Source organism: Copadichromis virginalis, linkage group LG7, assembly GCF_057382275.1.
Source record: "Copadichromis virginalis isolate Kocher_CV1m ecotype Utaka linkage group LG7, C_Virginalis_male_GT1.1, whole genome shotgun sequence".
NCBI lineage: Eukaryota > Metazoa > Chordata > Actinopteri > Cichliformes > Cichlidae > Copadichromis > Copadichromis virginalis.
In genome coordinates, this window is record NC_140624.1 from 53,548,251 (window position 1) to 53,572,687 (window position 24,437).

Sequence of the window (24,437 nt, forward strand, 5' to 3'; positions counted from 1 at the left end):
TAACTAATTGGTGTGTGTTATCTGGCTTCATGGACAGACTTCTTAAGGACATGCCCTTCACTTGTAGAGTTTCTTCAAATTTTTTTAGGAGCACACTGCACACTGTGCTGAGATATGCCAAGTCTTTGGCTTATAGCTCTTCGGGAATAACTGTGTCGGTGCAAAAACATTATTTTATTCTTGTCAACCTGTCTTTAGCATTTTTGTACATTCTATTAAACTAAAGAAATTAGAAGAAATGATGTGTTACTTAATGGGCTTTTTTATGTTTCAGTGAACTATAGGTCTGCGTTTTTAAAAGGTTTAACAAACATTTAAAAAAAAAACAATTATTTCTCTGAAGACAATCAGGTAGGAGGGCTGGATTGAAAATGAGTGACAAAGCCAATGTCCAAAGAAAAACAGAAAGACCTTCAGAAAGCCTGAAGAACTATTGTTTAAGACAACTTTGAGAAAATTCAAAGAAAGTCTGGCTCTGTGGAAGCAAAATAAAAAGATATAAGGGTAGCTCAAACTTTTTGCACGGTACTAGTCATAAGTAAAGCTGAGATAAAGTTGAAATCTATCACGTGTAAGGATTTAATTGAAAAGCAGACCCCAAAATGCTGGCAGGTGTAAAACAGAAGATGATTTTAATAGGACTCGTGGAAAAATGTGACAACAAAAGCCACTGCAAGCTGAACAGGATAAAAACCAAACTAGGGTACAGAGAAAAAATCCAATGAGTACAAAGGGAGATTAATATTAAGGAAAAGTTAAAAATAAAATAAAATAAAAAAATAAAAACACATAGGGCACACAAAGAGACAGGAGGCTGATAACTTGATGAACTGCCAAAGACTAAATGAACGGACTAAATACACAGCAGGGAGAAGGATAATAAGGCACAAGTGAGCTCACAGGAAGACAGAAAGGGAAAAAGTATAACAAGCCAGATGAGGATACAATAAAGAAAAATGGAAATAAGAGAAAGAGTAACATACCACATTCACACAGTTACTAAAAATAGGGGAAGAGAGGTAGAACAAAATATTTGTTGTTTTTTTATTTTCAGATACAGAGACAAAATCTCACATTTTTCCCTCAATGTCTTCCTTAAATCTTTAAGAGAATCTTGATCCCTCTTAAACTGCGACAGGGTACAAACACGGCAGCGACAGCCGAGAACTGCAGCTCTGTGCAATGCTTGGGTGGCCGACGCTAATCACATTACAGCACGCACAACCTGAACTGTATGGCCATTCCTCAATCTCAAAGTCTATTAGAGCAGAGCAGCCTTTTATTAATATTCCAATATGTCAGTGCCAGTGTTGTAACGCTATCTCATTCTAGCTCCTCTATCTGATTCGTATGTAAGTAGGTCAGCAGTGCAGGGTCAGGCGATGAATGGGCTCTGTTAGCTGAAAATCCACAGGCTCAAAGCAATTACACGTGAACACCGGGGTTTGGTCCCAAATTTCGCGTTTAACATCTGGCTTTTGACCCTTTAGCTCTTCCCCAACTTGCAGACCAAACATTTTAACAATGAATAATTAGCCTTTAGAGTGTTACTGGATTTTTTTTTTTTTTTTTTTGTATATATTAGGATCACTTATAAGAATCTAGAGGAAGTCCTATCCCCAACCTCACTTCATCAGTGCTACACACACACGCACACTCACAAGTTTCTTATTAAGCAAGCTATCAGAACAGAGGAAATGAAACTGGTTGATAAATAACTGCAGCTGGGAACAGTTTGCTACCAAAACAATGAAACACATTTACAGTGTTCAGATTTAGAGTGGTGTCCTATTCCTGTGGGATGCCTCAGAAATGACCTGCAGCAGTCCCAGACACAGGCGCTCTTTTGTCACTGAGTGAAGCACTAACGTACAGAATGCCAATAAATCCTCAGCGTGCCAGTTATTTATCAGATTCATACAAGACTCTAAATATGTTGTGCTGCATTACCACTATAGAGCATGGGCATCAGGCGTATTTTAAAGATAAAATCTTTGTAATATTACTATTAGTTGCCCATATTTCTCCTAAAGAAAGGCAATATAAAGTATAAGCCTACGTCTCATGAGACAGAGGACAGGTTTTGAAACTAAAAGGCCTGATTTGGCAAAGCAAAAAGATCAATAATGAAAATAAGACAATAGGAATGTATAGTAAAACCAACTAAGAGGATGACATAAAATACACCAGGAATTCAAGAGCAGGATTAGACTATATATACATTTCCACATGTCTGTCTGTCGGTGAGCCTGTGCAAACTGTGCCCGATGTGGACTTCTGCTGCTGTTACCCATCTGCTTCAAGGTTTGATGTGTTGTGCATTCAAAAGATGCTCTTCTGCATTGTGATTGTTTGAGTTACCATTGTCTTGGATATTGTTTTCTGTGTTGGACCATTCTCTGTAAAGCCTAGAGATGGTTGTGCAGGAAAATCCCAGTAGCTCAGGAGTTTCTTAAATATTTAGAACAGTCCATCTGTCGTTAACAACGATTTGGCGTTCAGTCACTTAAATCACCTTTCTTTTCCATCCCGATGCTCACTTTGACAAAAAGTGAAAACAATAAACACAATCACAATAAAAGGAAGAAAAACAACAGATGCTGAAGACTAGCCTAAACTCAATCACAGACAGTGAAGCACAGAAGGCATAAGCACACAAACACAACAGAGGGAAATCAGTTTGGACACAATGGGAAAACAGCAAAACAGAAAGAAGAATAATTTTACAATCAAAATAAGTCCAAAACTACCAAAATAACTGTACTAGAATAATAATTAAGTCAAATATGAATTTAAAACTCAAAAGCCACAGAAAATCCTAGAACTGTGGTATCACCATTTAACAGTGACAAGCTTGTGTCTTGCAACAAGCCAAGAGAAGAAACAATGAAAACTAAAACAGAGTGTAATTGGTTCAAATGTCAGTGAATTGCTTGAAGTTTCAGTAAAGCAGTTGTTCCCAAACTGTGAAGCTGACCCCCCTGGTGGGACAGAGAGCCATTGCAGGGATGGCGCTGACAGTCAGGGTAAATGCGTGGTGGAGCGAAGCAAGCACAAAGTGTGCAGAAGGGCAAAGAGTACGCTGATGGGTCTTTATTTTACTTACATTTCAGCTTTGATCCTTTAAACTACAAAAAAGAAGAAGCTTCCCTCTGAGCTTCTTGGACACAAGGTAACATGGCACAAAAAAGGTGAAATTACCTTTACCATGAAGTAAGTAGTTTTACTTTTAAGTTAGTATAGTTTATATTATTGCTTGAGTATCTTACCTACGTAGAAGACCCAAGTGTCAGAGTATTTCTTAAAATTTCTCTGAGCTGATTGACCTGAGCTGCTTGCATCTTAAACAGCACACCTCGACATTTGGTGTTACATTTCTTTCACTATGCACTTCCTGGTCTGCAGCATTGCTTCAAGCGCATCTGCATGTCCCAAATCCATCCTTGCATCCATTTCAAATCTCACCACATCCTGAATCCACCCCTACAAAGGTTTCACAGGGCCTGTCACCCTCGTGTTGCTGTTGCAGTCTTTGACATTTCACCTATTGCCATAATTGGAGGGATCTAAAGGCCCTATGTGTGGCCCTCTTATCCCCACTATTGTAAAAAGTTGGGAGCTTAAATGAGGAATGAACTTTTCGCTTTGGCTTTGCTGCTTTACTCACCCAGGATGCTGCCTCAGTGGAATCCATGCATTCTGATCGTCCCAAATCCATCCTGTAAACACTGCATTAAATATTGATCACGGGTATCATGCAGAACAACGTTTTATTTATTTATTTATTTATTTTTGCTGCGCTAAGGCTTGTGTGAGGTTTTCTTCCTAATGAGACATTTGAAGTGCTGCGAGTCATCCTCACCACCGCAGATTTGATCAAAGCTTTGGAGATTATTGAAATTAGTGGTGCATGACAGGCTTTATTATAATGATCACCGAGGAAGGCTTACATAAAATACACACAGCGGTTAATGCACATATTCCTCCGCTTGTCCTGAAAAACCTGCAAGGCGAAGTAGAAAAATCTGCTGGAAGTGATAGATGTACACATTTTCGGTCCAAAAAAATCAAACAAACAAAAAAGCCTAGAAAGGAAGTCGGTTCTTTCTTTGAAGCCTCAGCAGGGAATAATCCACGGATGACCGTAGCTGTGATCACCAGCTGTGATCTTGCCTTTTGTGAAGCATCTGTAGAGCTACAACTGTTTACACTATTAAAAACATATTGTACTTTACCTGTTGTGTAGCTTAAACAGACATCCTTAAGGACACAATCTCTCACACACACACAGCCCACAGCTCGGTAAACAAGAAAGCATGGCTGCCTCAATGAATGTGTCAAAATGCTTTGTGCCTGGCTCCATTAAAAAGGTGCTCTCATATTGTGTAAAAATAGATGGCATGTGGAAAATAATAATAACCTTGCACGTAAAGAGGGCGCCTCTTACACTTACACTATGGTATCATTTAACATTTATTTTTTTATTTTAAATAATACAATAAATATACTACAAACGAACATTGGCTTTGGTAGAGTTACAAGTTCATCAGTTTCTCTCCACTTCACAATTGTGGACATGACCTTTTTATTCTTCTTCTTCTTCTTTTTTTTTTTCCATCTGTAGCAATGAAAAAAAAAAAAAAAAAGCTAACGTATCCTGATGAATAACACATGGACCGGAGATCATGCCACGCTACAAAAAAATCATAACAAGAGAAAAAACTTTACAATTTCATGCATACAGATAGGTTTTAATGCTTCAAAAGACATACAAGAGTGGATGGCCACAGTAAACTTGGATTTATTGACATAAAAACCAATATATCTTCTATCCTCTGATCCTTACACAGGTTTGACAAAACTGTGAAAAACAAACAAACAGAAAATCTACAAAATGAAACAAAGACAAAAAAAAAGAAAAAAAGAAAATAATGGCAGCATCACTGCTGGTTCTGGAAATTTACAAAATAATTGTTCGTTCTTTTTAAAAAAAAAAAAAAAATCATTATAATTATTATTGAGAGCGGAGTGTTAAATTTGGATTTACTGCATCAAATGAAAAATAAAGCCAAAGATCTACAAGCATATTGAGTTATCTTAACAGAAAAGGTTCAAGTCACATATTTAAAGATTTTTTTTCTCTTTTTTTAAAAAGGAAGCCAAAAAAAAAAGAAGAGCTGTAACAATTCTGTGGTAGATACTAGTGGTCATAAGCATAAAGAGTGCATAGTTTGAACAAAGAGCAATATTACAATAAGGGCAAAAAATAAAAAAAGAATTATAGACCGATAGGCAAGTTTTGACGCTGCATGAACAAACCGTTCCATCTGGCTAATCAACAAGTTTCTCGAGTTGTTTTCCCATAACAAAAAAAAGAAAAGAAAAGAAAACCTTTGGTGGAAGGACCTTCTAATTTGCACTGTATCCATTTGGCCCAATTGCAACATGTCCATCTTTTAACCTAGTTTCATGTGGCACACATGATCAAAAAAAAAAAAAAAAAATGCAGCGTCACAGAGCATTGATACGCAAAGCCAACAGCACCATCTTAGATCCCTCTCGTCATTTCCAACATTTTTTACAGACCCATTTCTTATCTGTGTGGTCCGCTGAAGCAGGAGATAACATGCTGCACTGATCTCAGAGTGGCTATGTATGGGAAACAAACAAAAAAATAACGGCATGCATAAACCACCACTGGATGCTCAAGCGAGTCAAAGGGACTGGTGGCGATGGAGTTACTCTCAGCACAAGTTTTCCATATTTCAAACACAAAACTAGAAAAAATACATAGCACCACAGAAGAGAGAGAAAATAGCACCTAGGTTTCGATTTCTTTGTGTTTTCGTTACAATGTGACATCATCACCATCATCATCTCCCACTGCAGTCAGATTTCAGGAAACGTGAAGAAAGCTTTTATTAAGTTAAGAATATTGCCACCAATGCGGTTTGTTCTGTTCAGAGGACACAAAAAGGAGGAATGTATTTTTTTTTGTTCTTTTCGTTTTCTGTCTGCAAATTAACTGTCACATAATAACAGAGCTTGTTTTCGTCCTTTATTTCCATTTTGTTCTTAAATTACAACAAAGGCGTGCTCCACAGTTGCAACAAGACAGGACTCACCACGGGGTTGGGGTTTGTTTTCTGGATTTTGATTTTACAAGTCGAATTCTCTCACTTTTCTAAAATTTTGGATGTCGTCCACGCGCTCCTACCTCACAAATATAGAAAGTCACATGCATGTTTTGAAGCCAGAAGCAATAAAAGATACCCAGAAAAATATACAGAATGTACTTACAAACATAAAAAAAATCATTTATATATATTTATATATATATATATTTATATATATATATATATGGCCCATCCCAAGAGAATGGGGAGACAATTATGCACAAACAAAGCTCCCGTAGTGAAATGAGCAAACAAACTGAGAAAAAAGCAAAGCCAGGGAGATGAAGGAAAACATGAGATCAAAACTAAAGCAAAGAAAAAAAAGAGCCAAATCAAATGGAGTCCAAGGCACATAGCGCGACCGTCTGGAACGGCTGCGGCTCTCAAGGTCGCCTTCGTTGTTTGGAACAAAAGTGTGGTGACATGGGGCTAGGTTTTTGTGTGTGAGTGAACTGTATAGGAAGGAGGATCTGACATCCAGTTTCAAAACTTGCATGTGATGGAGAAGGCACACTGAGGTTTCAAGGTTTTTTCCTCTGTTTCCTATAAAAAAAATTTCACCGCATTCTCAACTTGATTTCATTTTACTTTATACTTGTTGCTTTTTGGAAAAAAAAAGTAACGTTTTTCTTTTACAAATAGAATCGTCTTATTCTTTTTCATCAATTGTTTTTGAGAAAACAAAAATATGCTTTTTTTTTTTCTTTCTCCATTTGCTCAGTTAAAAAGTCTTAGCCGATGAAACAGACGGGCCCCACTTCGAATCCGAACTTCTGCGTGGGGCCGCCAAAATCGTTGAACATGACGTCCACAAATGGCACCTGTTCCACCTTTGGTGTGTTGATCTCAAGTACTGTCTTTTCATAGCCCTTTTTCAGCTGTCAAAGAGAAAAGACACAGTGGGGTTGAAGAATCAGTGTGCGGAAAATATTCTTTTCAAAAAAAGAGAAAGAAACACCACACACACACACACACACACACATTTGCTGGACTCCTGCTCACGCAACGACTACAAAGATACTCAAAGCATAACTTTCCAACAGTTTCCATCAAAGGAACCCAGCTTACCTCCCAAAAAACACACACCCACACATACGCACACACTTCCCTGACTTACCGCACAGCCATCAACTAAGGCGCGGATGTAGGGGTTGTTGTCATAAGACATCTCCTCATCGTTGGAGCCCAGGAAGCGGATGGCCTTGTCATAGTTGTCCTGCTCCTGGTCCTGCCATGCCACCGATTGGTAGCAGTTGTATGTCATGTTCTGCCTGGCTGCTGCGCTCAACAGCCGCAAGAAAGTCATCTGGACCACACCGATGGGATTGCCCTCGGCATCCACATAGGAAAGCTGCAAAAAGAAGACATTTCCATGTTTACACCATGCAGTTTCCTCTGTCACCTGGAAGCATTTTTTATGTGTTGACTATTGAAAATAGTCAACCAGACAAAAAACTTGATGTGCCATTAATATATAATATGACTCAGCATATAGACCTAGTAGAGCAGTAAGGCTGGCATTCATCAAAATTAGTAATAAAGACCTTAACCAAACAATGCTAATGTCAGTCCAATACTAAAGACTTTTCATTAGGCGTTCACAAATATGTCGTTCTTTCTGTCTGTAAACGTGATAGCTTGAGAACTTTTGAATGAATTCTCATTAACCTTTGTAGTGGTGTAGAGTGGACTAATGTTAACAGACCATTAATATTTGTCTTACATCCAGGTTGTCAAGGTCAGCTTCATGATTGATTGGTTGGAAATTGAGGAAATTAACTTGATTTAACTATGTTTCTTTCAAGTTTGGTGTATATTATCAATATGCAGAAAGGACCAAGCTTTAAAATGTCACATCCGACCTCTGACCTTTCCTTCAAGTTCAATAGAGTGATCTGAAGGTCAATGTGATAATTATAATATATAGAGCAGTAAAACTATGTTTCTTACTGCCATTGTTTGTATTGATAACATCTAGGCATATAGGGATTCAAAATATCACAATACTTTGGATATCTAACCTCTTCTTCAAGTTCAAATAAGGTCAAACTTTCATTAAATCCCTTTTATCTTCAAAACTTTGCTAAAAAATTCTATTGCCTTTGTTTTTATTGCCAACATTTAAGAAATTACACTGTCATATGGGAATTATAAATACTCTATTATAGTTTGCATCTCAATATAATGTCACATTTGACCTCTGACCTCACTTTTACATTTCACAACAGCAACAACATTAAACATGGCGCCTAAAATGGAACCAGTTGAAGAGCCCGTGCAATTAGTTTACTGACAGCGTCCTCTTACAATCAACAGGCTACTTATGTGAGACCTGCGGCACATCTTTCTATGAATAACAGACCTGACCTTAATTTAGATGTTAATTTGGCCCCACCAATGTATGAACGTCGCAAACACAAGTGCGAGAAGAACAATGGAGAACTAATCTGTCTCTCCTGTTCTACGCCTTTTGAAGGCTTGTTTTTTTAAATGCTTTTCAGCAGCACTTGACAAGCTGACTGGGCAATACTCCAGGTGTGACAGAACAACGTCAATCATAACAGAAGCAGGAACATACACGGAGCATTTCCATTTTGGAGACGATGAAATATCAAACCAAGACAGGGGGTAATTTAGTTTTTAGTGACCTATTCAGCTGAAATCCCATCTTTGAACAGGTGAAGTGCCTTGACATTACCAAGAGCAACCTTACTACCGAATACCATATGTTTAAATCTTTGCAAAAACAGCCCGCAATACAGAGCTGTCATTTTTACTTTAAGTTCTTAGAGCATCTGTGTTGTGTAGTTTTATAAGAAAAGATCAAAAAGCACATATTCAGCTGCAGTTCAATACACATTTAGTACAATTTTGAGTGTTTATAACAGCATCGCTATCAGGCGTTAAACACACTGTGCTTATTAGTGCTGTAATTCATTGTTGGTTTGGGTCTTTAATGAAATCTGCTGACAACGAATAAAAAATGTAATTACCAGCCTTATCCTTAAGTAACGTACAAATATGTGTAAATTTTTAGAAGAGGAGGATAAGTGCAGAATATTTCCAAGGCCTTATGCCCGGGAGCTGCACTGATGTTCAAGGCTTAATGCGGAACAAATCTACCTTCAAAGTATAAAAAATAAGCATAACTAAAGAGCTCATTTAAATCGTAATTGTGTGATTATGTAAAATATATAAGCGATACGAGCAAATTATGGTAAAATCATGAAAATGTATTGTCGTAATAGGAACTATGTGGCAGTAATGATATGTTAATTGCTTGCTAATTAGCCTATAATTAACCCAGCATCCCTGCTTTTCAGGCTCATGTTACAAGAAGGAAAACAAAAAGTCGCATTAAGCTGATTATAGTAATCCTGACTGACTGACAAGACAGCAGATTTTGGAAACAGTTGTATTTCATTTTAATGTCCGTAAATGACTATTTGCATACCAACCAGCAGGAATCCATTAGATCCACATGGTCACTTTGTCTTTCAGACAAACAGGACTTACTGAAGACTCATGCACATGCGGATCCCTTCCATGCAGCCAGAGCAGCAAACTGTCTGTGTGTCTGTTCGTCTATTACCACTCATTCTTCCACGTAAGCGAAGGTCCATGCACACACACATGCATATAAAGAGCCCAGAGTGCCGACACTTTGACTTGACGCAATCTCCAGCTAATAATGAGGATAAATGATCTAATTTGATTTTTTAATTATGAATATATTTTAAAAAAATAAGACTGTTTCTCTGTAATTTATGTCTGTGAGTGTCGGCACTGTGGCTCAAACTGTGGCTGAGCAGGTCCGTGCTTTTCTCATTTACCCCACCACTCGTCATCCCCTCCCTCCCGCCCTGACCCGTACATCGTGTGAATCCAGCCTGGCATCATCATAGGCACATTACCTCTTTATCATCACAGTCGCAAGTCAACAGTGACTGAGTACCCAGAGGGCCCCTGGGTTGTGACTGAGTGCCTGACCCATTTGACTCAGAGGTACTCTCCAGCGTTTAAGGGAGAGAATGGGAATGTGAGTGCAAGCTGAGAGAGAATGACACTTGGGTTTTGCCATTTGTGGAGGACAGATGCCCTGCTGAGGCAAGAGCTTGTCGAGATCACAAAAAAACAATAACAAATGTGTAAGCGATGCATTCAGTCTGAGACGTTTTGTCCACACTAATAAATCAACTATCAGTAGATGAACTAACAGAGCCGTGGGATTGTCAAGGCACACAGTCACTCTTTAAAGATGCTCTCTTAATGTAGCAGAGGTATGACAAGAATTTTTACGCACATTGTTTTCCTTTTTTTTAGACTAAATATGTTTCTTCACCAGATTCCATTTCTTGCTTTGAATGGTCCACAAACCTCTCCTCCATTTCCGTGTAAGAGCATCCGACTATGTCGTTGGACTGAAGGTGAGTGCAGCTCATGCTGAATCATGCAACTCAATAACGAAACAACCAGCAAGCGAGGAGCCAGTCGATACATACTTCACAGAACCAGAACCATGCAGAGCCTCAGGCACACGGAGTCCAGACCTGAGCCAGGACTCCGGGACCGCGGGCAGCAACACTTACCAGGGAACCTCTCTTGTAGTGACTATACCATGTGCCTGGCGAGTCTTTGGGCCATTTTGCCATTTTGCTCTGTAAAATATAAGAGGCATTCAGGGAAGGGAAAGGGACTTGAGAAAGTCGGGGGTCTGGCTTACCAGTTTACCACGTTTGAATTCACTGAACCAGGAACCGGGATTCTCCTTTAGCCAGGAAGTGAGCCTAGCCTGGGGGCATGGATCGACAAAGAGGAAGAGGATGGAGGAGGAGGAGGAAAAACAGCAGTGTTATAAGAAAAGGAAACAAGATCCGACAGAAATCCCACATCCCCTCTCAGCTTTGTTCTCTCGCCTTCTGTTTGTCTTCTGAGGAGTCTTCCAAAAACCTGAAACTGTTTCGCAGTGAGACCGACCGACTGGACCAGGGAAGAAGATTTTTGTAAGCCATTATGCTATTTTGTACTGTACACACTGGGGCTGGCAGCTAATTGCTGCTGAAAAATTCATGAGTACACAGTGATTAATTAAGAAATGATCGCAGGCAAGGAGCTCTGATAGTGCGGGCCTCCATCCCTGCTGCTCGGTGTCAGCGCCGTGCAGCCATGGTGCACTAACTTTGTTACGCCATTAAAAGCTGTGAACTGGCCAACGGGGGCACAGCTCTAATGGTCTCAGCCATGACAATGATGAATTTCTCTATAATTAGAGAGCAGGGTCTGATATGGGGCTGTCATCAATGGCTTAATGCGTTAATGAATGATGGGCCGGAGATCGCTTATCGCTGGGAGATGGCACACATTAGACCCACGCTGCATCCAAGGTGACCTTCACTTTTTTTTTGCCACGGTGCACAGAGTGGAGGAGAAAATTCAACCTTGAAGGCAGCACTATCCCTTTGAGGATCTTACAAAGCGTGTGCTCTTGTGACCACTGCGCCCATCTCAAAACGCGCATGGGAGTGTTTGGATGTCTGAAAGCAAAAAGACAGACAACGCGGGCTTTTCTTTCTCACAGCCCTGACACGAATGAGAACAGCCCATCACCAGCGCGCTATAAAAAGTCTGCTTCATTATTCCGAGCTTAGGCAAACTCCCGCTCCTCTGAGGCTTGGTGAGTGGGATCATTAAAATGGCTGTAGCGCGCCGCTATTACACAATCCCCGACTCGTCAAAGACAGTGTTCCCAATGTTTCACCTCTCCGCTGTGCTACACTCCTTCACGCACTCATGCATAATGAAGCAAAAATCTTTTCACCTGCCAAAGGCTTTTATGGGTGATAAAGTCCTTAATGTCATTCTATCTAAAAATGGTTCTGAAACAACAGAGTGAATGTGAGTGCTTGTCTCGCTGCAGGACTAAAAGGAGACTTTTGCACGCTAGCAAAATAACTCGGTCCCTCTCGTGGGATATGCAGGAGGAGTCCTGGTGAATCATCTCCCACATCTTCTTAGAAGCAACACACTGGCTAATCTCGCGGAGGCTAATTATACGGGTAAATACATTTACTGTTGTATATAGTGTTGCTTTGGCATGCTCAGGTTAGTCCCGAATGTGAAGGGTAAAAAATTTTAAAAAGCTTATCGAGAGTGCTCGGCTCACATTACCCTTGCTGTCAATCTTATCACCAAAATAGACGATGAAAATAGCAAAGATTTTGTTTTTTGTTGTTTTTTTAAGGCCCAAACTTTCTGTTTACTGTGTTGTCATCTCATGTTGTGCGATTGCATTGCTTGTATACACACAGCCAGACTTACCCCTCCAGACTTCTTATCTGGGAAGATGCAGCTCTCGCCGCTTGCTGTGAAGTTGCAGTAAACCTTGAAGGAGTCCCGGGAGCAGCCCTGGTTTGGATCAATCCAGTACTCACCTGGACAGATAAAGGAAGGGAGAAGACACACAAAAACACACCCACGCACACACACACGGATGGGAGAGAGAGAGAGAGCACAGAATATATAATTCAATATATATATAGTGTTTCATTGAGGTCAAGGTAAGGCTAGACACTGGGTGTGTCGTGCCTCTGTGTTTACATCTTCAGTTCACATTAAACACATTCTAAACTGTGGGTGTTTTTCTTCTAAATTAGCATTGCTAATAAATGCATAACTCATTATTTAATTTCATTATTTGATCCTATTTTTTAAGGTTTTGGCTTCGTTTTAACAGCTGCCAAAGCAGACAGCGATCAGGAAACTGGAGCAATTAGAGGGAATTGAACCTTGGATGTTGTGGTTATGCGGTATGCACCTCACTCATTAGCACGCCAGACATCCCAGATGGTTTATCAAACATTCATTTTTGAAAAGTAAATCCTGCTGTTTGATAACATCCTCACCTAGAGATGGATGATGCACCGAGAAGTGGAAAAGTACTTTGTTTACTAATTAATTAGTAATTAACTAGTCCGTATGTGAGCAATTGCAAGTGTCACGCTCCTGTGACGGATACACTGCAGATATAATACGCCTCTGTATTACAAAACAGAATTAAACAGTGATTTATATTTGGACGTTTGTTTGTGACTAACAATTATTTTCATGATAAATAAATATTAGAAAAACACAGGAATGCGATGGCTTGTTTTGTCCAGTCAACACATTCAAATATGAATACAAAAAGGTTTTTAATCTGCAGGCAGATTAAGAAAAAATTACTTAATTTAATGCATTATTATATTATTAATTTATTTTTGGTTTTTGTTTTGTTTTTAGTTGTAAGCATCTTTCGGATTTATTCATCATGACCCATTATTAAAGGCTGGGTTTAAGTTATGCAGGGCACATGACTCCCTGTATATGTTACAATATAGAAATAAGGGGTGACAAGTATATCCACCCCTGGAGCCCAGATGTGCATGTTGGGGTGGTGGAGGGGTTAAAAGAGCATGTAGTGAAACAGGAAATATTGAGTCAGGCTGTATTCTTCTTTTTTTTGTTTGTTTCACCATTAACATTACATACCCGATTTGTGGCCAGTAACACTGACTTTCTACAAACATTTCTAGCTAGCTGTGTTTGATTTTGTTAAAGTTTAAAAGGCGTAAAGAAAGAGAATTAAACAAAGCACCAATTTGGGCTAAATGTAACACGAACCATCAGGGAAATCAGGGTGGCAGAGCTGCAGGTCCTTGCAGGTACGTGCAGGGTTGCCCTGGGTGCCCAGTGGGTGCTTCATCTGCTCAATCTCCAACTTAAGAGAGTTAAGTGAGCCAAAGATTTCCTCCATGCCATCATCATAGTCTTTATAGTTGGCATCCATAGCTGCATCGTCCACCATCTGGCTGGCATCGATGTTCCTACGTGATCGGCCCTTAATAGGAGCCTGGATGGGGAGTGGGTGGATGACATCACCAGGAGGTCCCTTTTATGGAGAGATGACACGAGAGGAGATAAATGTCGGTTACTGTCAACCAAAATTATAATGACTGATTTCATCATTTTGAATTTTACTGCTCAAAAAGTAGAGCATCTACTTACAGGAGGGCCAGGAGGTCCAGGTGTACCAGTCTCTCCCTTTGGTCCAGTTTGACCCTGAGCAGGACAAAATGAAACCAGCGGTTAATCTTCGTAAATAAGTGTCATGATAAATGCTTGCGTTTTTTTGCAGCTTTTGGTTAATCACTTACCGATGAGCCTTTAGCTCCTTTAGGACCCGGGGGACCCTAAAAACACAGAGACAATCAAGTGATCAGTACTGGCTCAAACATTACATCATGAGTCTATAGTAAGACACACGTGCTAAGCTTACAGGTAATCCAGGGGGGCCAATGGGACCAAGTGGACCCGCAGGACCAGCAATACCCTGAAAGAAAAGAGAAATTGCAAATCCATAAATGTTGTGTGCCAAGAAAAAAAAACCTTCTTTATTCCTAAGGCAACAGTATTGACTAGTATGAAAGATATTAACACCAGTGGTACCAATTTGCTCTTGCTAAATAAGGAAGATCAAACAAAAGTCTGTCAATAGCTAGCTGACTAATGGCACAAACTGAGCTGCTGTTCAAAAATGTAGGTGCAGTGTTGTTTACTCACATTGTCTCCTTTGGGACCAGCTGATCCAGAAGGACCAGGAAGGCCTCTGTCACCTTTCTCTCCCTGTTCACCTGGTGGTCCAATTAAACCAATAAGACCTGGATGGCCCTGAGCAAACAGAACAACACAAGCACATGTAATCAAAGCAACATTTAATGAGACACGTTCCAATCAGAGGAGTAAGAATTTGATGGTCAGTGGAAAACAAAAAAATAAAAGGAAAAAACAACTCAGCAATCACTAAATTGGTTCCTGAAGTAGCTCACCTTTTCTCCTTTGACACCAGAGTCTCCTTTCAAACCAGGTAAGCCAGGTGGGCCCTGTGAGAAAATGTAAGCTGTCAGATCCAGTCGCACATTATATGAGGCATGGCAATACAAGTTATTTCTACTCACCATAGGTCCGGGAGGTCCATCTGGGCCTGGGGCACCAGGTAGACCTTGTTCTCCCTGCAAAAACATTTGTAGAGTTTTTTTAACCCCACTTCACAAGAAAACCAGTTCCTTTTAATATTCTGGATTTATTTAGCAAATTAGCGAATCATATATGCTGTTTAAACAAAACCACACTACATAAAGGTATGACAGTGATGAATCGCTGCGAGGCTGAGAAATAAGATACTTACGACAGCACCAGGGATTCCCCTGAGACCTTCAGGACCTGGCTTTCCGGGTGATCCTTGAGGACCAACGGGACCTGTTTTTCCAGGGGGACCTTCTAACCCAGGCTCTCCCTTTCACACAGGAAAATGATTCACACGAAAACATTTGACGTTAGCTCATTTGTTAGGTTGTTTTACTTACACAAAAAAAATTTTGTGTTTTTGGATGAATTACCTTGCCTCCCTTCTCTCCTTGTCTTCCCTCGGGTCCTGCAGGTCCAGGAGGCCCCTATTTAAAAAATAAAATAAAATAAATTAAGCAACTTTTTAACATTTTCACAAGGATAGGAGTAAGACAGTGCAGGGCAGCACTTACTCTCTTTCCTGGTGGTCCAGCAGGACCAGATTCTCCAGTTGGTCCAGGTGAACCCTGGTTTAAAAGAAATAATTCAACATTGAAAAGACTATTTACATTTCTCAGTAATGACATGCAGCAGAGTGGAAAAGAAAAAATAACACTCACAGCCTGACCAGCCTCTCCATCATCGCCCTTGTCACCCGGTAAACCGTCTAAGCCCTGTATTGGAATTGAAGAGGGTCTCAGTCATGATGTTTTGCAATAAAAAGTGCATAAAGACTTAAGTTTGGATGGTTTATTCACAGAACAGCTGCCATACGTACAGCTGGACCAGGCTCTCCAGGGGGGCCGGGGTCACCAGGGAAACCACTTGGACCCTGAAAATGAATAAAGTTACATTTTTTGTTTGTTATTTTTTAGACATTTACTTTTAAGTAACTATGATCGTCCTCTGCTTAATGACTTATGTTGCAAAGTGTATTTTAATAAAAAACCTGGAACAGAACTTACTGGGCTGCCTTTTGGACCATCATCTCCTGGGGGTCCCTTAGGGCCTGGAGGTCCAGCAGCACCAGCCGGACCAGCCTCTCCCTTCTCTCCTCGTTCTCCTCTTGAACCCTATAATAATATGCAGCATGTTACCAGTGCAATTACTTGTATAAGCTAGAATTCAGAGTTGCTAGTGTACAACATGAGGAAAATGGCCTGTGGAAGATAAATACAATCTCTTTTTAACATCATGGACATTATAGATAAACTCTTTGTTGTGTTTTTTTTAATAAAAATGAAATGAAATAGACTGAGATAACTCACTGGTGGGCCAACTTCTCCCTGAGGGCCTGGCTCTCCCGTTTCACCGGTATCTCCCTGAAAGAGGTGGGCAACAAGGGGTATTAGTAGGTGAGAGAGAGACATACATTACAAGTAAAGTGATTTGTTGATCTTCTGTGGTTCTAAAAATCCCATAATTTACTGCAGCCCCTCACTGTCCCAGTGTCCTTGTCACCAAAAATGGGAATAGAAAGAGATGGCACAAGAGATTTCAATTCATCAAGTGCAGGCAGACTGGGTGGCAGGAGCAAGGACGGCGCTGACCTCACTGTTCTCCCTGGACCCTGCCCATATATCTTGTCCTCTTCCTTTTGCCTTATTGCCCTGTTGACTCACCTATATGCCAAGCACTATCGTTATTCACTGCCATATGAGACTACTGTCCTCCCTACTGAGGTCTACCACACACGTGTTTAGTGGAAGAATATTAGCCCATGTCATGTTTGGGAAACAAGGATGTCAGTTGATGGCACAGCTCTGCAGAGCCAACGACAAGCTGCACAGTGACTCGTTATGATAAGCATATCCAGATTCCCTCTAGCATGAACAATAGCTCTGTGTTGTGAACATCAACTGACACTCTAAATTAGTGTCTGGCTGTTTTCCAAAATCTGCCTCCATGCTGTCAAGAAATTCCCTCTAAGCAGCTGGTATGGCTGTTTACAAGCCTCACTGATCCGCCTGTATTAGCGGCGTACGCTGCTGTTTTATGCAATGCTGCGCCTCCGAAGCCCTGCAGAGGCCTTGACTCCATTCTTATGATGACCTTCACTAAGGACTGCTGAGAATAGGAAAACCAGGAAAAGGCAGCTGCTCATCACAGACACAGTGAGGGATGTGTTTACCAAAAAAAGGCCAGGACTCTGTCGCTTGGCAGCTCCCTGGGCTGGATAATAAAATGCCAGCTCAGCTGACGCCCGATTAGCCCAAAGACCGCTGTGTTTGCTTGCACAGAAGCAGGACAGGCTATCCTCGGGGAGATTAGAAAGGAGCAAGAGGTGATTCTATTGACCGAACCAGATAAAGCAAATTATACCATCACCCCGGACAGCAAGCGCTGAAAAACAACAAAAAAACTGCCCAGCGCTGCATTCCAGCGGCTGCAAAAACTACCAAAGGAGGCCATCGATGATGAAGCAGCAGCAACAAATGAAAGCTGTAGCCGCCTTTAATAATGCATTTATCTTCTTAGAATTGCAGTAAGATCTTTTTGACAATTTATTTATAATCTCTCCACCCCAGCAGCAGGCTACTGTCGGGAATGACACCCTGTCCATTCGATTTGGCGTGCATCTGTCACTCTCGAGTAGGAAAAAAACATCCCAAATGGTATCATATAAATAGGCATGTGAAATATTAATAGCTGCAAAAGCCTTTCAAGAGGTATCAGTCTTTGTATAAAACACAACCCAAACAAACTGCTTAGCACAATGAATCTGACTTTTTTAAGTTCGCTTCTCCAAGTTAAAACTTTTTCTCTATGACAGGTGAGTCTGAAAATAAACATACCCAGCACCGCAAATATATCTATAACGGAGGAAAAGTTCGATCGTCAGGAGTCTAAACAGCTGATATGAATGTGTCATATCAGAATTTCAACTCATTAAATATTGATTATGTTATCAGCCTCAAAAGTCCCACTACTGACGGGACTAATCAAACTACATTATACACATGAATGGTTGAGTTTCCGGCTAAAATCATTCCATCCAAAAAAAAAAAAAAAGAAAAAGAGTTTTACCTTTTCTCCAACAGCACCAGGGTTTCCAATACCACCGGGAGGTCCCTGAGAACCGTCGGCTCCCGGGGGTCCTGAGGGACCTCTGGGACCAGGGGGACCTGGTGGACCCTGTAGGCAACAAGCAGAGCCACCTCAGTTTAAGAAATGGAATTCATCTTCATGCTCCTTGTAGTGTAAAGGTGCTCAATGATAACACAGTCAGAATGCGCACAAACTAAGCTCTTACCATTTGACCAACATCTCCAGTTTCACCTTTCTCGCCAGGTGGACCAGGTAAGCCCTGAAAGGTTAAAAAATTATTTAATCAGATCTTTCTAAATAAAACCATGGTTGAAGTTTGCTTAATACTCTAGTTCGCACCTGCAGACCAACTGGGCCTGGAGGTCCGGGGAATCCTCTGGATCCTTCATCTCCTTTCTGGCCAAACATACCCTGCTGACCTCTGGGACCAGGCTCACCATCTGCACCCTGCACAGCAGAAGAGATAATGAGATAATGAGAGTCAGTCTGCTAACACATAGATAAGGCACTGAATAATGTGAACACATAGCTCAAAATGAACACTTACAGCAGGACCCGGTGCTCCAACAGGTCCTTGAGGGCCAGTAGGACCGGGTGGACCCTGCAGTTGGGGACATGAAAAAGCGTAATTTTGTCTGTCACTCAGTATTTAAAATTCATGTATCAGCCTCAGAATTCTAGAAAGCAAAACAATGAATAAATGATGTGTTTTCTACAGACAAACTTACATGTTCTCCTTTGTCACCCTTACTTCCTTTCTGGCCCGGCTCTCCAATCTCTCCCTGTGAAGAGAGCATCAAAGCGTGAAACAAAAAAATAGCCAGTGGTATGCACATAAAAGGAAAATAAAACTTTGACAATGAATATTCTTAACAATCTCTAATTTGCCTGAACTGTCCTTCCTTTCAAAAAACATTGTTTTGTACCTTTAGATCTGCCTATAGATATCTCAATTACATCACTCCTTCCCTAAAAAATATACTTCTGAAGGGGGCTTATCGTGATGGCTGACTCAGTGACAGAACAAGCAGCCAAAACAGAATATATTATGACTCCCATCAGAACCTGTTTAAACCAGAATATACCAACTGAAGAACCTTGTACTTTGTTCCCCCCAAATGCCTGTGTGGGTGTTAAAAATAATGCTAATAACCACCAAAAACCAAAGGCATTTACTTTGGTGTTTGAATCAGAAAAAGCTCTTTCTGTGGTGGCTTTAGTCTCCTAAATAAAGGCCTTGGACTTATCCATTCCCTGTGAGCTGGGCTTATAATGAGAAAGTGTCTGAATGTATGTAAACATTATCTGGCAAGATCGTTTTTTATCTGCATGGCAAATACCCTCTGTATTCTCTTTGTCCGTTTACACCACGGGGAATGTTGTAAGGCCAGTTAAGAACTGAGGCATTCTTCAAAGGATGAGAGATTATCCTCTGAGTATTTCCGCAGCTGATCTTCCTGCAAATGTTTTAGAAGGGATGAGCAGTTGCTTGGATCTGAATACTAAAGGGTCACTTTCACCCATCCTGTCGTTGCCTCTCTCTCTGTGTCTGTTTGTAAAGACGGGTACAAAGCAGCAACAAGGCCAGTTCTCCTTTTAAGGATCTGTTAATCGATGCAAACCCTGTCAGACAAATTCCCCTCACAGCGTTTTAAGGTCACAGAGAAAGAGACAAGAGGGTCTGGCTGGGAGCCCAATTGCAAAGTTTAGTGTCTAGTTTAGGCCTGTGCGTACACAGAGAGACACAGATTGTGAAACAACAACTGCTCACAAACCAAAAAAAGAAATTTAAGTGCAGCTTTATTAAATTGCATTATATTTTTCTTCACGTGGATACAAATAAACCAAAAATACTATTGTACCTTGTCTCCGTCCTCTCCAGGTGGGCCAGGAGGTCCTCCAGGTCCTGGCAGACCAACAGGTCCCTGAATACCATCTCTTCCAGCTGGACCTTGAGGTCCTTTCTCTCCCTAAAATAATGATTGTTGACATAGAGCAACATTGTGTTTGTCAGTGAGACAAAAATGTGCAGTGTAGCCATGCTATTCCTACAATGTGGTGCTCTTACCGGTCCACCTTTCTCTCCAGCAGGGCCTGGAGGTCCCTGGGGGCCAGAGCGTCCTGGGAGACCTGTAGGTCCTGCTGGCCCTGCAGGACCACGCTCACCAGGAGAACCCTACAGCAGTACCACACACTGTGTTATTAGCTAGCTGGTAGCTAGTTATCGAAATAAGACACCATTAATATCAAAGCCATCCAACACAGGAAACTAAAGCATAATATCAGGCACATCAAATAGGTCAGACCTCCCTTATGTAAGTAGCAAACAGTGCATATCATTATATTATATAAGGGTCTGGAATAGCTGAGGGTAGGAACTTTACTATGAAGATATCAGAGATGCAGAGAGGGTACAGAAGGTGAGAGTGACAAAGTGGGGATACGGATGCGGTAAATTGTACTCACAGCAGGGCCAGGTGGGCCAGGAGGACCCTCATTCCCTTTCAGGCCATGAGCTCCCTGCAGATGAGAGTGAAATAAAGGCCTCAGAAAACAAACACATCTGTTGGGGAAGCACACATTCTACCTTACACTGCACTCCTTATCTGCAAAGAGGCTCAGCATGAGATGGAAAGCCTCCTATAGACTCCAAAGTGAAGGTTGAGAGTTGAAGGGGAAAACAGTTTGGCAAAACTGCAGCAAACACCCAAAGGAGCTAGTGCATCACATAAAGTCTGAATCCTAAGGTTAATGAAAAGGCTTTGTAATAAAATGGCATGAAGAAAACAATATAAGTTGCGTAACTACCAGGACACGACTTTGTCAAGTTAGAATTATTTGAAAAAGATAAAAAAATCAGCCAAGAGCAGGCTGTTCCTTTACTGACGAGTGGATCTGATATCATCTCCATTTCTTGAGGTTTACCGCATTCTTACAGAAATTTAATAGTCCAGAACTATTATGCAATAACCAAGCTGTGAGTGATATTGATTTTGTCACGAGGCTTTAAACAAAGCAGAAGGCAATACTAACCACAGGACCAGGCAGACCTCTCTCTCCAGGGAAACCTCTTTGCCCAGGTGGGCCATCTTTACCAGACGGGCCAGCAGGGCCAGGATCACCCTGTAAGTGAAATGGGAAACAAATATGAGCTTTGTAGTTACATACGTGTATTTTAATTAGCTGACAATGTTAAAAAAAAAAAGTTCACTAATAAATAGAACTTCAAGTTTCACCTTGGCTCCTTCTTTTCCTGCAGCTCCAGGCAGACCTTGCTCACCAGGTGGTCCCGGGGGTCCAGGGTGTCCACGTTCTCCCGTTTGTCCAGTCTCACCTGTTGGTCCCTAGAATTGAAAATAAATAAATATATCCCATTCAACACTAAAGTATAAAACCAAGTTACAGAGGAAGTGTGAAAAGAGGGACAAAGCAGAGAGCAAAATCAGCAAATTAACACAAAAATGATATAACAATTTTTCCATTTATTAGAAACGTGGCGAGGAAAAGCTGAACATTTGCTGTGTGGGAGGCTTACTAGTCATTAAAGCCACATACAGCTTCATTATTATGAATGTCCTCAGCCGGCATTAGCAGAACGGCTGGGAGGAAAAGTCTGTTAAACATTTATGCATAATGGATGAAGAGCCCATTGCAAATATGAAAGAGGATAAACAACACTTAAGTCGTGGCTCTTGAGATATAGGTAAGAGGAGCTAAATCGATTTTCATTCACCGAGCAAAATGCTAAGAAAGCATTCCTAATGACAACTTATAGGTTTCTATTGTGCTTCTGTGTGTGAAAGGTTTGCAATTCTGCAAGAGCCTAATTTTTCGAAAAACAATGCAAATGCATATTTAATTATTTTTTGTAGGAAATTGATAGCTATTTGTTTGCGCACAAAGGAATACAGTGAACAAAAAGCTGTGCGTCAATGAAGCAACTAAGAGAAACACTCAATGGCTGTCACTCACCTGAGGTCCAACCACTCCTGGAGGACCAGGAGGGCCTGTTTTGCCTTGGAATCCCTGTGTATTATAAAAAGGAAATAAAAGTCATAAAGTTGCCTCAGTGGATGTAGATATAAGATAAAGAGTTGAATAACCAAAGCACAGCACACTCACAGTTTCTCCTCTCTGTCCAGGATGTCCTGGCAATCCGTCTTTCCCTGCAGGTCCCTGAGAATTTCAAACAAATTAAAGAATTTATATTAAAGGTCACACAGAATGGAAAGACAAAGGGCAAAGGTCATATTTCAGTAGAGTGTCTGGACTTACAGGGGGGCCCTTTGGTCCTGGGAAACCTGTTGGTCCCTGAGGCCCAGGCAATCCCTATAAAAATTTAAAAAGCACATAATTGAGTTAAGAATCGCGTGTCTGATCGAAACCTCTGCACGTCCCGAGAATAAAATGACTCCTGGTGATGCTGTTACGGTACGTACCCTCTCACCGGGAGGTCCCGGTGGGCCGTCATTCCCTGAGTTACCCTGGACACAAAAAATAAGGAATCAAATGTGAACATGTATAATGACATATTTCAGAAAGTGGCATTAAAATAAATACTAATACTCACCTTTGGACCAGCTTTTCCTGTCGGTCCTCTTGGTCCTCTCTCTCCTCGAGGCCCCTTAAGAAAGAAAAAAAAAAGCTTTTTAACAAAAAAAAAAGTTTGTAAAGGATGCATGTGATCTGAAAAGCTTGGTTATTGTCTCAGTGTGGATTCCCCTTCGAGCACGTTCAGGTCGAACGGCCACTTTTACTCAGGTGCCAAGTTCGCCATCTGCATGGAAGCACGAGTCTGCTGAGTAAGACTAACCGTTGGTCCTCTCTGTCCGCGTGGGCCCGGCTTTCCTGCTGTTCCCTGTGGACACGAAGAACACACACAACGATCAAAGGAATGCCACTCACATTATTAAGATCCTGCATCCTCTGGAAGAATGACTCTAATGCCAGGAGACAATTGAGCCATTTATGAGCTCAGAAATAGTCTTTTTATAATAAAATAGGATTTACTGTAAAAAAAAAAAAAAAAAGACCATTAACATTTATCTTCACTTACATGTGAAGTCATTGCCACCTTGGAAAATGATATTTTAATAATCAATTATGCATGATATAGCAATTTTGCAGCAGTGTTACAATGACACTGGCTACATACAAATTTAATGAGGAAAACTATTAAATCTTTTATGTAGCTTTTTAAGTTTCAAACAAGTGTTGTGAAACTATCTTAATAGCTCTATTATCCCTTTCTGTCTCGGAGCTGGGTCTCATAAACTTTACAAATGTTTTGTGAAGATGACAAAGCTTAATGCGCCTTGCTCCACTCGTGTTGACAAACCATTACTCTTGCAGGCGAGCTAATGACCCATCCCTTCGACAAAAGAAAATGAAGCATTGCTCAAGAGCCACAAAGTGATAAACAAAGCTTTTGGGGTATCCAAATGAATTGTGCAAGTGGTAATGAAAAGCAATTGCAATGGTGAGCAATTGTGTCTCTGTTGCTTTGTGTTAGAGCCATGCAACTTCCACTAGGTTGATAAATCTGGAGCTGGGATGGGAGCCTGTCTCTGGCGGTACGCCTGTATCCAACCCTTGAGGGAATGAGACGAATATCAAGAAGTCTATCTACATACATACCCGAGTTCCTTTCTCTCCATTGGCACCAGGGAAACCTTGGAAACCCTGGGATCCCTGTGTGTGAGCAAGAGAGCAATTAATCATTTGAGAAGCAAACACAGTCACTATATTCCTTGTTTATACCCTTGGCTTAATACATTTAACAGAAGACTGCATGCACACAAGTAACAGCATTCCTTTATTGCTATTGTATCAGCAACTGAAGGCTGACACCAAATAGCATATTCAAATCCCCAGCTCTTTGATCAGGAAGCTTCAAGCATGTCCGCTTGTCAGACTGCAGCTTTGCCTCAGAGAGGCTAAACGATGAGCCATCAAAAAGTTCAGCAAAAGCAGCCTGCACATGCACGTGTGTGTATTTTTTATTTTCCTCGTTCTCTTTCAAATACACACAGAAAAGCACGTTTTGGTCAGGTTAACTGTGTCTCTGTGAGTTCTAACATTAGCTTAAATTAAATTGTCAAGTAAGTTTAA

At 40.8% G+C, this 24,437-nt stretch overlaps 1 protein-coding gene across 3 annotated transcripts in view; it reads right to left on the reverse strand.

Annotated features, from left to right (window-relative positions):
- Nucleotides 1-4,462: 4,462 nt before the first annotated feature.
- col5a1 (procollagen, type V, alpha 1) overlaps nt 4,463-24,437 on the reverse strand; it is a 74,306-nt gene continuing 54,331 nt past the window's right edge. For 2 of the 3 annotated variants that reach the window (XM_085464155.1, XM_085464153.1), the window contains exons 32-66: nt 23,964-24,017; nt 23,140-23,184; nt 22,897-22,950; nt 22,766-22,810; nt 22,602-22,655; nt 22,449-22,502; nt 22,299-22,352; nt 21,563-21,670; nt 21,360-21,449; nt 20,793-20,846; nt 20,395-20,502; nt 20,189-20,296; nt 19,055-19,108; nt 18,874-18,927; nt 18,666-18,773; nt 18,532-18,585; nt 18,306-18,413; nt 16,547-16,600; nt 16,244-16,351; nt 16,057-16,110; nt 15,899-15,952; nt 15,752-15,805; nt 15,611-15,664; nt 15,400-15,507; nt 15,170-15,223; nt 15,041-15,094; nt 14,775-14,882; nt 14,491-14,544; nt 14,369-14,404; nt 14,220-14,273; nt 13,836-14,103; nt 12,495-12,607; nt 10,900-10,968; nt 7,294-7,527; nt 4,463-7,054 (exon numbers count right to left, since the gene is read on the reverse strand). In XM_085464155.1, coding sequence (XP_085320281.1) covers nt 6,908-7,054; nt 7,294-7,527; nt 10,900-10,968; nt 12,495-12,607; nt 13,836-14,103; nt 14,220-14,273; nt 14,369-14,404; nt 14,491-14,544; nt 14,775-14,882; nt 15,041-15,094; nt 15,170-15,223; nt 15,400-15,507; nt 15,611-15,664; nt 15,752-15,805; nt 15,899-15,952; nt 16,057-16,110; nt 16,244-16,351; nt 16,547-16,600; nt 18,306-18,413; nt 18,532-18,585; nt 18,666-18,773; nt 18,874-18,927; nt 19,055-19,108; nt 20,189-20,296; nt 20,395-20,502; nt 20,793-20,846; nt 21,360-21,449; nt 21,563-21,670; nt 22,299-22,352; nt 22,449-22,502; nt 22,602-22,655; nt 22,766-22,810; nt 22,897-22,950; nt 23,140-23,184; nt 23,964-24,017 — 2,883 coding nt within the window. In that variant the 3' untranslated portion in view covers nt 4,463-6,907. Of the gene's footprint in view, nt 7,055-7,293; nt 7,528-10,765; nt 10,835-10,899; nt 10,969-12,494; nt 12,608-13,835; nt 14,104-14,219; nt 14,274-14,368; nt 14,405-14,490; nt 14,545-14,774; nt 14,883-15,040; nt 15,095-15,169; nt 15,224-15,399; nt 15,508-15,610; nt 15,665-15,751; nt 15,806-15,898; nt 15,953-16,056; nt 16,111-16,243; nt 16,352-16,546; nt 16,601-18,305; nt 18,414-18,531; nt 18,586-18,665; nt 18,774-18,873; nt 18,928-19,054; nt 19,109-20,188; nt 20,297-20,394; nt 20,503-20,792; nt 20,847-21,359; nt 21,450-21,562; nt 21,671-22,298; nt 22,353-22,448; nt 22,503-22,601; nt 22,656-22,765; nt 22,811-22,896; nt 22,951-23,139; nt 23,185-23,963; nt 24,018-24,437 lie in introns of all 3 variants that reach the window. The other variant, XM_085464154.1, reaches the window with a different exon arrangement.